Source organism: Arachis duranensis, chromosome 1 (assembly GCF_000817695.3).
Source record: "Arachis duranensis cultivar V14167 chromosome 1, aradu.V14167.gnm2.J7QH, whole genome shotgun sequence".
NCBI lineage: Eukaryota > Viridiplantae > Streptophyta > Magnoliopsida > Fabales > Fabaceae > Arachis > Arachis duranensis.
The window spans coordinates 28,028,058-28,041,498 of NC_029772.3; the positions used below are offsets into that span (position 1 = coordinate 28,028,058).

Below are 13,441 nucleotides of genomic sequence, written 5' to 3' on the forward strand. Positions count from 1 at the left end.
TTAAGGGTTGTTAATTGGTTTGTTTTTCACTAACGCTAGTCTTTCACTAAGTCAAATTAGTGATTGGCTAGGACTTGTGGATTGAAATCAATTATGCTTACTTGACTTTCCATTATTGTTAGAGAATGAAGAAGTAGGAATACTCTTGCTAATTACCATATTTGTGTTTAATAACAAGGATAGGAAGCCTAGTTCTCACCCCTAGCCAAGGCTCTTTAGATTAATTGATTGTTATCCCTTTTCGTTGACTTTATTTTCTTAGCTCTCTTACCTTAATTTCGTATTTCTTAGTTACATGCTATTTTATTGTGATCATCTTAGTTACATTCTTGTTAGATAGGCAATTACTTGCTTGGTATTCCTAATTGTCATATTTTACTTGTTAATTGTTATTTGCTTTAGGATTCTAGTGACTTTACTTTTCCCGCAAGCAATTCAAAACTCCTAAATTTCCTAATCAATGATGTGCATTCAATTGCAAGTCCTAGAAAAAATGACTCGGGATCCTACTCTCGGTAATTGATTTGATTCTTGTGACACTCTTCTAAAGTTTAATTGAGGGTTACTTGTCGGTTTAGGCTATACTTGCGACATTCAAGTTTGAAAACGTTTTGGATTTTCTAGACCGGCATTTATCCTCCGCCAGTTTCCCGAATTAATAATATGTGTAGTACTACTTGCCATAATTATTTTCTATGTGTGATTATTTGTTTGAGTGTCTGATTACTTGGGATTGTGATTTATTGGTTTGCAACTTATTGTAGAGTGTGGTGGCTTGTAAGAGATCAACTTTATGATTGTCTAAATGTTGAATGAATTTTAGCTGGAGGCCTTGATTAAATAAGTTCTAATACTTGATATATATATTGACGTGTTATGGGATGATTGGTAAAATTAGAGTTTGTATGAGAAATATACATAATTGAAATTGGGATGGACATTGTTGATGGCTTGGAATGAGAAAAATTAGGTAGCCTATTGCTGGGTCGTATATTTAATTAATATGTTGTATATTATTGGAAAAAAGATTGATGTTTGGTGAATTAATGAGTAAAGAACTAGATGGAGTAAAGTAATGAAATAAATGGTTAAGAAAAAGATTCATAGGATGAGCAATGATCACTACGGTGTACCAAACTTTCTTAAATATATCTTTTTATGACAATTCTAAAACCTTTCTACTGAATCCATGTGGTTAGGTTCCTACCCTTCACAACCCTATATTTTTTCAGAAAAATAGATGAAGAAGGCAAGTTCTAGACGTTTACTTCTATATCCTTAGACTGGATTTATATTTGGTTATTGATTTCCTTTACCATTATTATTATATCTCGTAAAGAGGGATAGGATTTGTAATTGTACATGTATGTAATATTGACATGTTACTTGTATAAGTTATTCTTGTGAATGTAATAGTGTTGTATGATGATTTGTATATATGTATGTATGTATAAAAGAAAAATATTTTCAATTTTTCAAAAAACAAATCTAGGAGGATTTTTCAGGGGAAGGCTCCTACTTATTATAGATATATATTTAGAAATCGTCATAATATCCTCGTTATCAGAGTGGCGCAGCTGGAAGCATAACATTCTGGTAGTGAGAGTATTACAGGATAGTGGTTTCGCCCCGCCCATGGAGAGAACAGCGGCTTTGTCTCGCTCACGGATTGATAAGGATGTTAAATTTTCTAGTGATAGTGGGGGGTTATGATAAATTATAGGTTATGAAATTTAAGATAGTGATTATCACTGATGATGATGATTATGTAGGATGATGGTTTGGTTGATGATGATTATGATGAATGTGACTATTGATTGAAATATGACTATTAGATTAGCAAGGATGTGGATTTTGTATCGCTTATGTTGTTGATAAGGCATCTGCGCCTGCCAAGGATGGTGATTTTGTCCCACTTGTTAAGTGCTATGATATGGATGTGGGGATAGTGGTTTTATCTCATCCACATTCTCTTTAATTGCAAGGTGAAAAGGCACTCTCCTTCATTTTATATAGCACATCCTCACAGGAAAAGGTGGTAGACAGGAAAAGGTGGTAAGGCACTCTCCCTCGATTTATTCCCCCTAGTGATACCTCCAGGAGAAGGTGGTAAGGCACACTCCATTGATTATATTTCTCCTGGGGATGCGTAATAGAGAGATGATGTCCGGGTTAGCTACCGAATGTGTTGAGTCTGGCAGTATAACCGACACGTGAGCTCATGGTCAATAAGACAGTCATGCATCATATGCATTTATTTGAATTATTTGGGTGTGCATTTTATTGCTGTGGTGTGCTTATGTATTTTATTTGATTATGTGTTATGTGTTATATGCTTTCTATGTACTTTCTTGTGTGTTTTGATTGTTCGATTTGATTGTTTTTGCTTGTGCATAGAGGTGATGGAGATTGAGGTGGATTGACTTTAGATTGCCCTTAGGCTAGTTTGTGTGTTGAATGTATAAGAAAAAGATATGGCAATTTATTGGATAGAAAACCCTTAGGTATGTCTTTGACCCCTAAAGAAAAGACTTAAAGATTTATTGTACTTTTTGCAAATCACATATGACTAAAGAACCTTTAAAGATGAAATTATATATATATAAGTAAAAATATTTGAAAATAAAGAAAATAAAGACCGCAAGCTTTTATAAAGATAAATTTTTTGAGATGTGCGTTGACCAGGTGTATTTATTTCTATTACATTTGTGGCATTCTCTTCTTCTATAGAAGATCGTATGATTTGGTTCTCACTCCTACATCCAATATTTTTTAGGAAAATAGACGAAAAAGGTAAGCATTGGGTGTACGTTATTTGTTTTATTATGTTAGATGTTTCCTTGTCTTTGTTATTGTTAATTTACATCTTATAAAGATAGATAGGAATTGTAATTATATATTTTATATATCATTTGTGTAAAGTATTGTAAATAAAAATGCAGTCATGAATTATGATGTATTTTATGTATATTTGTGTGAATTGTTCTTATAAAGAAATAAAGTGTATAAAAAAAATACATACCGGTTATTCAAGAAAAGTTAATAAGGATTGGAGGTAAAGGCTCCTCCTCTATATAAATATATGGATATGTCATAATAATATCATCGTTATTAGAGTGGCGCAACTGAAAATATGATATTCTGATGATAAGAGTGTTACACATAAGAATTTTGAATAAAGGATCTCACTGATTGAGGAACTTTTACTGATTGAGAAACTTCTATGACTTACTTTGAATTGAAAACAGGGAAAGTGAAAAAAAAAACGAAAAAAGATAAAGAACAGCGAGAAAGAGATTTTCTTACAAAAAAATTGAAAAGAAAATGGGTCTAGTGTGACGTTCGTTGCAGAAGGAAAATTAGTAAGAGATTATTCTATCAGATACCATATTAAACTTTACTTGGGAAAAGAAAAATGAATGACTTACTTTTTATCAAGGTTCTGAAAACCGAACTGGTCATCGAACCGTTTTAGCTACTAGTTCATTGGTTTATAAATTCAACCGGTTCGACCGTAGTTGAACCAAAAAAACCGTTTTCTAATAAAATAATAAATAAAATATAAATAAACACATTAAAACATAATTATAGTCTAATATAAACCTTAAAGTTGTAATTACATGTCCCTAAAGGCCATTGGGAGCACCTTATATTCCCAACCTAAGTTCTCAACCGTTACCTCACTTATTCTAATTACTACCTGCATAGGTCTAAAGTTTTAATATGATTCATTGCTGCATCAAAATATCCCAAACAATTTAACTAAATCATCTATTGTCTGCTTACTGTAATCCAGTACGTGTTCTAGCAAGTCTTTATATGTTAAAAAATATTCTACCAATTTGCCCGGCTGAGCAGTCTTTATATGTTTAAGTCTCTTATTCTTATTGCCCGGCTGAGCAGCCTTTGAAGTTTGAACATACCTAAAACAATCATGAAATATAGAAATCTTAACAAAATCCTGAACATTCACTTCCATTGCAGCAAAATCTTAATTATTTTTTCCACAAAGATTGTTTTTTTCTTCATTGTACCAAACATTTTTTCAGAGGATTAGTCAAGCAGCTAACTCTAGGTATTCCTTCACTAGTTCCAGTTCCCATGAATATAATCTCTGCCTGATCACCAGATAATTCAACCCCAATATCTCCATTTGCAAAAGATGCAGTAGCAAATAGAATAAAGGCAAAAAATCAACACAAATTTCACCTAATCTCATATCAAATTAAGAATCTGAACAATCCAAAAGCATAGTTCTAGCTTCAATTAAATAATATCAGAGTACAATCATGGAATCAAATTATGATAATAAATAAATAAGTGGAACAAAATTGGAGTAGTTAGTTAGATAGTTACTAGATTGGAGGTGAGAGTGAATGGGAAGGAGAAGAGAAACGAAAGAGGGAGAGCGCCAACAGGAAGAAAAGGAAGAGCAAAATCAATTCAGTAAACAAATAACATCCAAAATTATTCAAAATTATTCACAGTTTTGGTGTTCATCATGTTGAATCACAGTTCAGTTTCAGTAATCACAGTTCAGTTTCAGTAATCACAGTTCAGTTTAGCAGGATCAGTTGAATCTTGAATCAGTTCACGGTTTTACACTACACAGTTCAAAGAAAAATAAAACAGGTAGATAGAAATTCAAAGTTCACAGTTTCGGTGTTCATCATGTTGAATCATAGTTTAGTTTCAGTAATCACTAATCAGTAATCACAGTACAGTTTAGCTCCTTCCAATCAGTTGATATTGAATCAGTTCACAGTTTCACACTGCACAGTTCAAAGAAAAATAAAATAGGAAGACAGAGTTTCAAAGTTTACAGTTTCGGTGTTCATCATGTGACTGTCATAGAGCTTCACAAAATCAAAGATTCAAAGAAATACTCAATCAAACTCATCAGGAATCAAACAATCATAACTAAAAAGAATATTACCTGGAACTCTGGAAGCTCGAAGGCACCTTCAAGGCTTCAACAGAACATGCAATAGAGAGAGTGGGAGACAGCGAAGGGACGACGGTGAGAGTGAGGCATTCTCAATTCTCGACGGTAAGAGTGAGGCGTTCTCAGTTCTCAACGGCAGTGGCTCAACCCGTGTGAGAGTGAGGCGTTCTCACTTCTCAGTTCTCGACAGCTCTGCAGTGGCTCGACGGTGGTGGCTCGACCCGTGTGACGGTGTGAGAGTGAGGCGTTGGAAGCAGCTTCAGTGAAGCCTGCTCGATGAATGAGAAGCACTGAAGCAGAGAAGGCAATTAGGGATCTGGAGTTTTAGACATTTAGGGTTTCAGAGGTAAAAAACGGCAGCGTTTTGTTGCCAACCAAAAAACCGATCGGATCACAGTTTGGTTCGACCGACCGGTTATCAGCCGGTTTACTAGTTTAATTTTGATTTTTAAATTTTATGGTTTTAATGATTGACCAAATCATTTTTCTGTCCGATTCACAGTTCGACCGGCCGGTTCAAACCAATTTTCAAAACATTGCTTTTTATTGAATCTAATGGCTTATATATATACAACTGGATGCACAAGTAATTCTAACTAATCTAACTAATATATTAATAGGACACTTGGCATAATTTAATAAATAAATATCATTCTAATATTAATTGTTGATTTTAATATATATTTATACATAAATATATATATAATTTAATTTATTTTTAATATATATTTTATATTTTAATTGATATTTTATACTAATAGTTAGTTGTGATAATTAAGTTTAGTATACACTTAGCATGATTGTAAGGATATAAACTAGTAATAATAATTTGAATAAAGTGATAATTAAGTCTGAAAATTTATTTTTTAGATTAAATAGCCTCTAAAAAAGTATTAATTTGGTTCTTAGTAATAACAAACAGTGAACAACTTTTAGAACAAAAGAAAGTACTAAACAGTTTCTATTTATAAAAAATTGTCATGTAAATAATAATTTTTGGAGTAAAATTTTACCTGTTTTGATATGATTCCTAGTAAATAAAGAACAGCTAATATATTTTATATGAAAATTTAAAAGATAATAAATGTTTCGCTGTACAAAACTACATCATTTTCATGCTTATGTAGCAGAGACAGAACACATACCACTATAAATAATGAAATACATAAACAATTCCATTTTATTTTGTATTATCCATATTCTATTATAAATGACATAATTAATAATTAGTCTAAAATCAAAATTTTTGAAAAACTAATTATCACTCTACTCTAAAAATTTAAAAAAACGTCAGAAAGTAATTGATGTAATGCATGTAAACGTAGAAATTAGATGATGAGATCGCCAGGGACAGAAAATCAAAATCATTAGCATATATCTACCACATACATCGTATATGACAGTTAGGTTTCCGCCCTTTACTAACTTCAAGTAGTTGACTTATGACAACTACACTCACCCTATAAAAAGAGCCTTCTATCTCCACACTTTAACGGAATGCATGTGATAATTACAGTAGAAATAATAACACCGCCACTAATTTTCTTCCTATAATTTCATATAAAGTTTCCCGCTTCTTATAGAACAAACTTGAGCTTCCTCAATTCTCATCCATAGAAAAAATATAAAATATCAAATATCATTTACCTTATTAGCTTTGATTTGCCAATTTTTGTTAAATAATTTCCCCTCCTATATATGATAGGTTCAATTTCGGTGAAACTAACGAAATATCAAGCAAATTAAGCACCGTTAAAAAAACCTTAAATAATCCTAAACTCTAATTTAGTCCGACTTGGTTGGAGTCCCAAACATACAAACAAACAAATAGGTAAGGTATTATATAATTTGACGCAGTTCTTGGACATGGTTCGTAAGGTTCATGCAGGGTTGAATAATGGGAATGGGAATTACTTGAAGAAAGTGAAGGAGTTTCCAAGGGTTGCATGGAGAAGCATATGGAAGGTTGGGCGTGATGATCCAAGAAGGTTGATCCATGCATTCAAAGTTGGGTTGGCTCTCACCATTGTTTCGTTGCTGTATCTGTTGGAGCCACTCTTCAAAGGAATTGGCCAGAACTCTATCTGGGCTGTCATGACTGTCGTCGTCGTCTTCGAGTTCACCGCCGGTTAGTTTTCTTTATTCCCAACTTCAGTAGCCTGCGTACTACTAAGCCTCTTTTATTTTGTATTTATGCACTTCACCATTCATCCTTCAATATATCTAATACATCAAAATTTAAGTGGTAAATTCATTCCAACCCTCTTTAAAATAACATGTAATTTATTATGCAATGTATTAATTTTTAATTAGTTGATATTTTAATCTAATTATTAACTATATTAATAACTTGAGTTGTTTAAATTTAACTAGAATTAATATTTTAACTATAATAAAATTAGTTGTAATTAATTTATTATAATAGATCATTCTATAATTTTTAAAAGTATTAATAAAATACCCCTTTCTTCCAATTATCTTTTTCTTGTCAAACCAAAAAAAAAAAGTAACCACGATAGATATTCAATTAATTGTAGCAGTAAAAAAGATTGAATAAAAAATCAGGGTTCAAACATAAATTTCAATAATAAAAAAAGAATGAAAAAAGTAACTTACTTTTTTATGGCTTGCATTATAATATTTTTTGTGTGGATTTTACACTTTTAAAATGAAATAGATTGTCTGTGAAAATAAATAAATAAATAAAAAGAATGAAAAACTGATGGAAGATTTTTTAATTTTGATATTAAAAAGGTAACAAACATAAAAACATTATATGGCTTAGTCTGTAAAAGACATGTATATTGAGGGTAAGTAATGATTATGCTAGTGAAAATGAGAAATAATCCAATTCAAGTAGAATGATAACCATTATGTTGAGAGGGAGAGAGAAGAACATTATGAGTTTTCTTTTTTTGTTTTTTATCGTTGAACAAAGAAAAAGATTTGAGAGAAACTAAGAGATTGTTTGTTAATTTTTTAAAATATCAACTAATCAAAAATTAATAAGAACATAACTTATATGTTATATTAGAAAAGATTTGGTAAAATTCACCAATTTTAGTTACAACTTTGGTAAGCAGGGTACAGAAACTAACACAGATTGTGAATGCCAAACACATACACAACATTTTATTTACATTGGAATCAATGAAAAATGATCAACTGAAATGGTTCAACTGTGATTATTTGAAGTAGAAATAATGACTTTGTGTAGGAAAGAATGTATTCCTTTTTTTTCTTTAACTAATAATAGTAAGTGAAATATATTATAAAAAAATGTTAGATGACCAATTTTTTTTTTTTTACTTTTTTATCTTACATTTGAACCATCACCAGCTAAGTCTTCACCTTTTATCACTAATAGTATTTGACTAGCATAAATAATTAGACTGACTTATTCGACTTGATTGAAATATAATATGGTACAAGGGGTATAATTCTCCAAGCGGGAATCCTTTTATTATCAAGAGTCAAATTCGAAACTCTAATTAAATGATTAAAGCACTTAGCTTACCACATGAATTAATTTTACACTTCATTGATTTAGTGATTGCTTGTTTCTATATGTAGGGAGGGTGAGAGTCGGTGTCAAAGCATAGACTTTAAGATTTTGATAATTTGTTTTAGAGGAATGCTATTTAGTTAATGATTTTTTTACCTTTAACCGGCTTTTAAATCCAAAAACATTAATTATAATAATTTTTATATATGTACTTTCCATTTTTTTATGAACTAAACTGCAAGACTTCAACTCAAATTAAATTTGATTTTCATTCTAAAAACTTTTTCAATCACCAAACCTTCTAATAAAACTAGTATTGTTAAAATGTTTCATATATCACTAATATAATTAACTATTATTATTGTTATTGTTGTAAACTAAAAAATATAAAATTTAAAGTTTAGAATTTAGAATATTGGTTTAGATTTATGATTTTAAATTTTGTGTTTTGGATTTAAGGTTTAGGTTTATGTTTGCTATTTTTGTTTGAATTGTGTATTCTAAATTTAGGTATACTCATTTTTAAAAAGACTGATTTTGTATTTTAAATATAAGAGAAAAAAATATAAGATATTAAACGATAATATTAGAAAAATAATAAAAAATCAGCATATAAACAATCTAAATATGTTTTATTTATCACACCTTATTTGCCACTATAATAGTGTGACACACTTAATAAAATTAACACAGACCCACACGTAAACAGTGTAATATTAGAGTTGCATTTATGGTTTTATGATGAAAATTCTCAAAAGAAAATTAATGGTACAAACACAAGCTCTGCGAAATTGTTTAAGAATGAAGAAGTTCAACCATGACGAATAACATTAAATGTTTTAAGACTTTTTAATGTAAGATTCACGTGCATGAAGATGAAAGTGATAGAGCTGCATACTAATGTTGTGAGTAGGTGGTAAAGGTAAACATTTTAATTAATTTCTAACTATATTTTATGTTAATTGCTTGGTTGAAGGGGCAACTTTATGCAAAGGGCTAAACAGAGGATTGGGGACACTGTTAGCAGGATTACTCGCATTTCTTATTGAGTATGTTGCAGATGCATCTGGTCATATCCTTCGAGCTATTTTCATTGGGGCTGCGGTTTTTTTAATCGGTATTTGTTTCATTCATAAATTACTTTAATAATCCATTTAATGTAGCACAATCAAGTATCTCACTGTATCATTGTACTACCCTATATCTACCTAGTAATTAAGTCTCATTAGCCATTAACTCTCCTTAATTAGCAACTAGTATATTAACATACATGTTAAAAAAATATATATAAATGTTTGGGAGACAAGTAAAGGATCTAGCTAATATATGCTTTAAAAGCACATGATAAGTTACATTATTATAAAAAAAATAGATTTTATATTTCTTACTTCTCACTTGACCTTTTAACCTTTTAGATAAATTAAGTACAAATTTTTTAAATACCATAAACTTTTTCAAAAGAAAAACGATATTTGATTTACCTTTTTTACACTTTCTTTTTATGATATAAAAGACTCTATTATTTTTTATAAGGATTAAATACGATTAGATATATGTGGAAAATTTTTTTGTCCTTAACCTTTTTTTCGTATAAAATCGTCCCTAAGTTTTAATTTAGTTTTGAAATCTTTATCTTAAAGACCAAAATCGTACGAAAGTGGAGGCAGAAGTGGATCGTAGACAGTTTCTTCTTCTTCTTTTCTTCTTCCTTCTTTTTCTTTCTTTTTCTTTTTACAGGAGTAGAAATATTCTATTTTTTTATTATAGATAATTTAATCTAAAATTTTAATATTTAACTAAAAAGAACAATTTTAAATTTTTTTTAAATCTTAGAGACGATTTTGTTAAAAAAAATATTGAGAATAAAAAATTTTTCGACCTATATTTTAAAAAATTGTACTTGATTTTTTTAATAACTACTTGACACTAATATGCAAAATAATTAAATGGTAGAAATTAATTTGATTAAAAATAAAAAATAATTTAATTAAATATATTAAATTATTTAATAATTTTTAACCATCAATTTAATATAAAACAGTTATATATATAATTTTTTATCTAATTTATGAACAGGGTGATCGTGATAGCCTCCAAATTAATAAATAATAAATTTTTTATTTTATAATTTGGCCTCGTAAACTTTTTTTTCTCTCGACCGACAAGGTGTGGTTGAAATATTATTTCTCTAAATAAAAATATTTGAAATTAATAATATATGATTCTACTGTACTGCATGCAGGAGCTGCAGCAACATATGTTCGGTTCTTTCCGTATATAAAGAAGAACTATGACTATGGTGTGGTTATATTTATGCTGACCTTCAACTTGATAACGTTGTCGAGTTTCCGAGTTGAGAATGTGTTGAAGATTGCACATGAACGGTTCTATACCATAGCCATAGGCTGCGCCGTATGCCTTTTTATGAGTCTCTTGGTGTTTCCAAACTGGTCCGGCGAAGACCTCCATAATTCCACTGCTTTCAAGCTTGAAGGCCTTGCCGATTCTATACAAGGTACTTACTATATATGTGTAAATTTCTCATTCTCTTATCACAACTTCACAACTCTCTTTAGTCTTTATGTAATCCAGAATGTCTCGTTCTTTAATTCTTTCATTATTTAATGAGTGGAATATCCAATCCAACTCTGATAATTATTTTGAAAAGATTACAAGGTCATCAAACAAAAAAAATCTAATTTGTCTTTGATTTTTATTTTTAAAAGACTGATCCTATACAAAAAAAATTATTGAAACATGGCTAATCAGTTGCATAAAAATAAAATTTAGAGATCAAAAAGGATACCTTTTATTAAGAACTTCGTTATCTTTCAAAGTAATTATCAGGAGTTGTTTAAAATTTTTCTCTTATTTAATCCTATAAAAAAAAGAGCGTGTTTGAAAAGTTTTTTTATCGCAAAAAGAGAATTTTATTTTATTGATAAAATTATTTTTATTTAAAATTTAATTTTATGATTTAAAATAATTTTAATATATTTGTAAAATTGAAATGAATTTTTTTATTTGAAATGATTTTTAAATAATAAAATTTTCTTTTTTATAATTTTATTTTTAAAAAATTATTTTTAGTAGACACTCACTTATAAATAAGAATATTTTTGACATATCAAATATTAAATTTGAATGTTATAAAAATTAATTTAAAAATCAAACCTCTTTCAATTTAATTTATAAATATTAAAAATATGAGAATTAAAATTTTCAAATAAATTAAAATAATTTATTTTTATATATTTTAAAATAAGTAAAAGAATTTTCTATTCTTATTAAATGAATTTGAATTCTTGACATTTTAAAATAACTTCAAAGGAAATAAGAAAAGTGATGTACTCTTTTTAATTTGCTATTGTATTAGTAGGCATCAATTATAATTTATCTCTATAATTATTGATAAGTATGTGAAACAGTAATAAATATGACCTTATTGTCTGATTAACACTCACATTAGTCAAGGTATAAAATATCGCAGCTTGTGTTGATGAATATTTTTATGGAGATACGGCGGAAGCTTCATCAGAAAATATAAAATCATCTGAGGATCCCATATACAGAGGTTATAAGGCTGTTTTGGATTCAAAATCTACGGATGAAACACTGGTAATTAATAAATCATCTATCTTTTGCTTCCTTCTAAACTTTTAATGCATGCATTCCAAATAAGAGAAATATTAATTGATTGATATTTTTCAATGTATTTATTTTATATTGAATTAATGTTAATTAATTCTTTTATTTTTTAATTAAAAATATTGACATTCTAATAATATTCCTCATAAATAATTAAGTACAAATTATTTACATTCAATGCAGAAACATTCAACAAAAATTCAATTTTTTTCTTGTTTGCTTTTTCTTTTATATATTTTGACATAATAAGACATGTGTATTTTGAACACAAATATATCTATTATGTATGTTAAAAAAATATGTTATTTTAAACATAAAAGTACTTGTATTTGTTTAAAAGTCTGTATTTTTTCTACACAAATGTATGTGTATATAAAAATATAAATGTGCTTTTTTTTTAATAGCTATCTATTTAGTATATACACAAGTTGTCCATTTTCATTTGTATACACAAGACGTTTCACAAATAGAGAAACCTGGGTGAGTGAATGAAAGCATCATATCAAATATATGAGATTGCAGGGAAATTGAAGTATGAATGGAACAAAAGGGTAAAACCCAAAATAGGACTCACAGTTTTTGAGTTTCCAAAATCACCTAGAGCACTGCTAGCAATAGGATACGATCTGAGCTTGTGAGGCTTTCCATTCTTGTCGCCATCTGGAATCACCCCGATTGATTGTCCTTCTCTGTAAGGAACCTCTCCTCCTGAAACAATAATTACAATCAAATATTTGTTGAATTATAAAAGGGATGAGCGCATGCATAGTTATATAAATAAATACCCTCTGTGCTGAAGACCGTGTGCCAAGTTTCACCAGTGATCTTAGTGTTGAGCAAGCATCTTCCAATGTATGGTTCCTTGGGTTTGAACTTGTTCACAACACCACCTTCTTCCTGCTTCTTGGAAATCTTTTCAACCTTAGCAGGTGCCTCAGTTCTGACCTGAGCTCTGATGGGAACCATTCTTCCACTGATACAAACATCTCTATACTGCAATGTAACCTGGCAATTCACAAACACCACCACAGATCATCATATTCATAGTTCTAGCTCATGTTGATGACCATGAATAAGGGAATGAATGTTTTGTCATTTGGAGACCACATTTGAGAAATTGCTTATGCTTCCGACACCACAACTCATATAAAAGCTAGAGCATGCTATGTGTACAGTGTGAACTATTCTTTCGCGTTAAGTGGTATACGCCAATTTTTTTAAGAGCCTTCCCTAAAAGGAGTGGCTCAATAATAAAAGTTGAAAATCTTGTTCCTAAAATTTGGTTTGTTTTATATTTTTATTTTTTGACTAAAATTTCCTTAATCTGTTCATGTTGAAATGTT

The 13,441-nt window shown here is 29.5% G+C and overlaps 1 protein-coding gene across 1 annotated transcript in view; it reads left to right on the plus strand.

The window, feature by feature from the left end:
* The first annotated feature begins 6,591 nt into the window (after window positions 1-6,591).
* LOC107483249 (aluminum-activated malate transporter 12-like) overlaps window positions 6,592-13,441 on the plus strand; it is a 9,755-nt gene continuing 2,905 nt past the window's right edge. Inside the window, exons 1-4 of the mRNA XM_016103881.3 lie at window positions 6,592-7,073; window positions 9,427-9,567; window positions 10,693-10,965; window positions 11,941-12,068. Coding sequence (XP_015959367.1) covers window positions 6,812-7,073; window positions 9,427-9,567; window positions 10,693-10,965; window positions 11,941-12,068 — 804 coding nt within the window. The 5' untranslated portion in view covers window positions 6,592-6,811. The remainder of the gene's footprint in view (window positions 7,074-9,426; window positions 9,568-10,692; window positions 10,966-11,940; window positions 12,069-13,441) is intronic.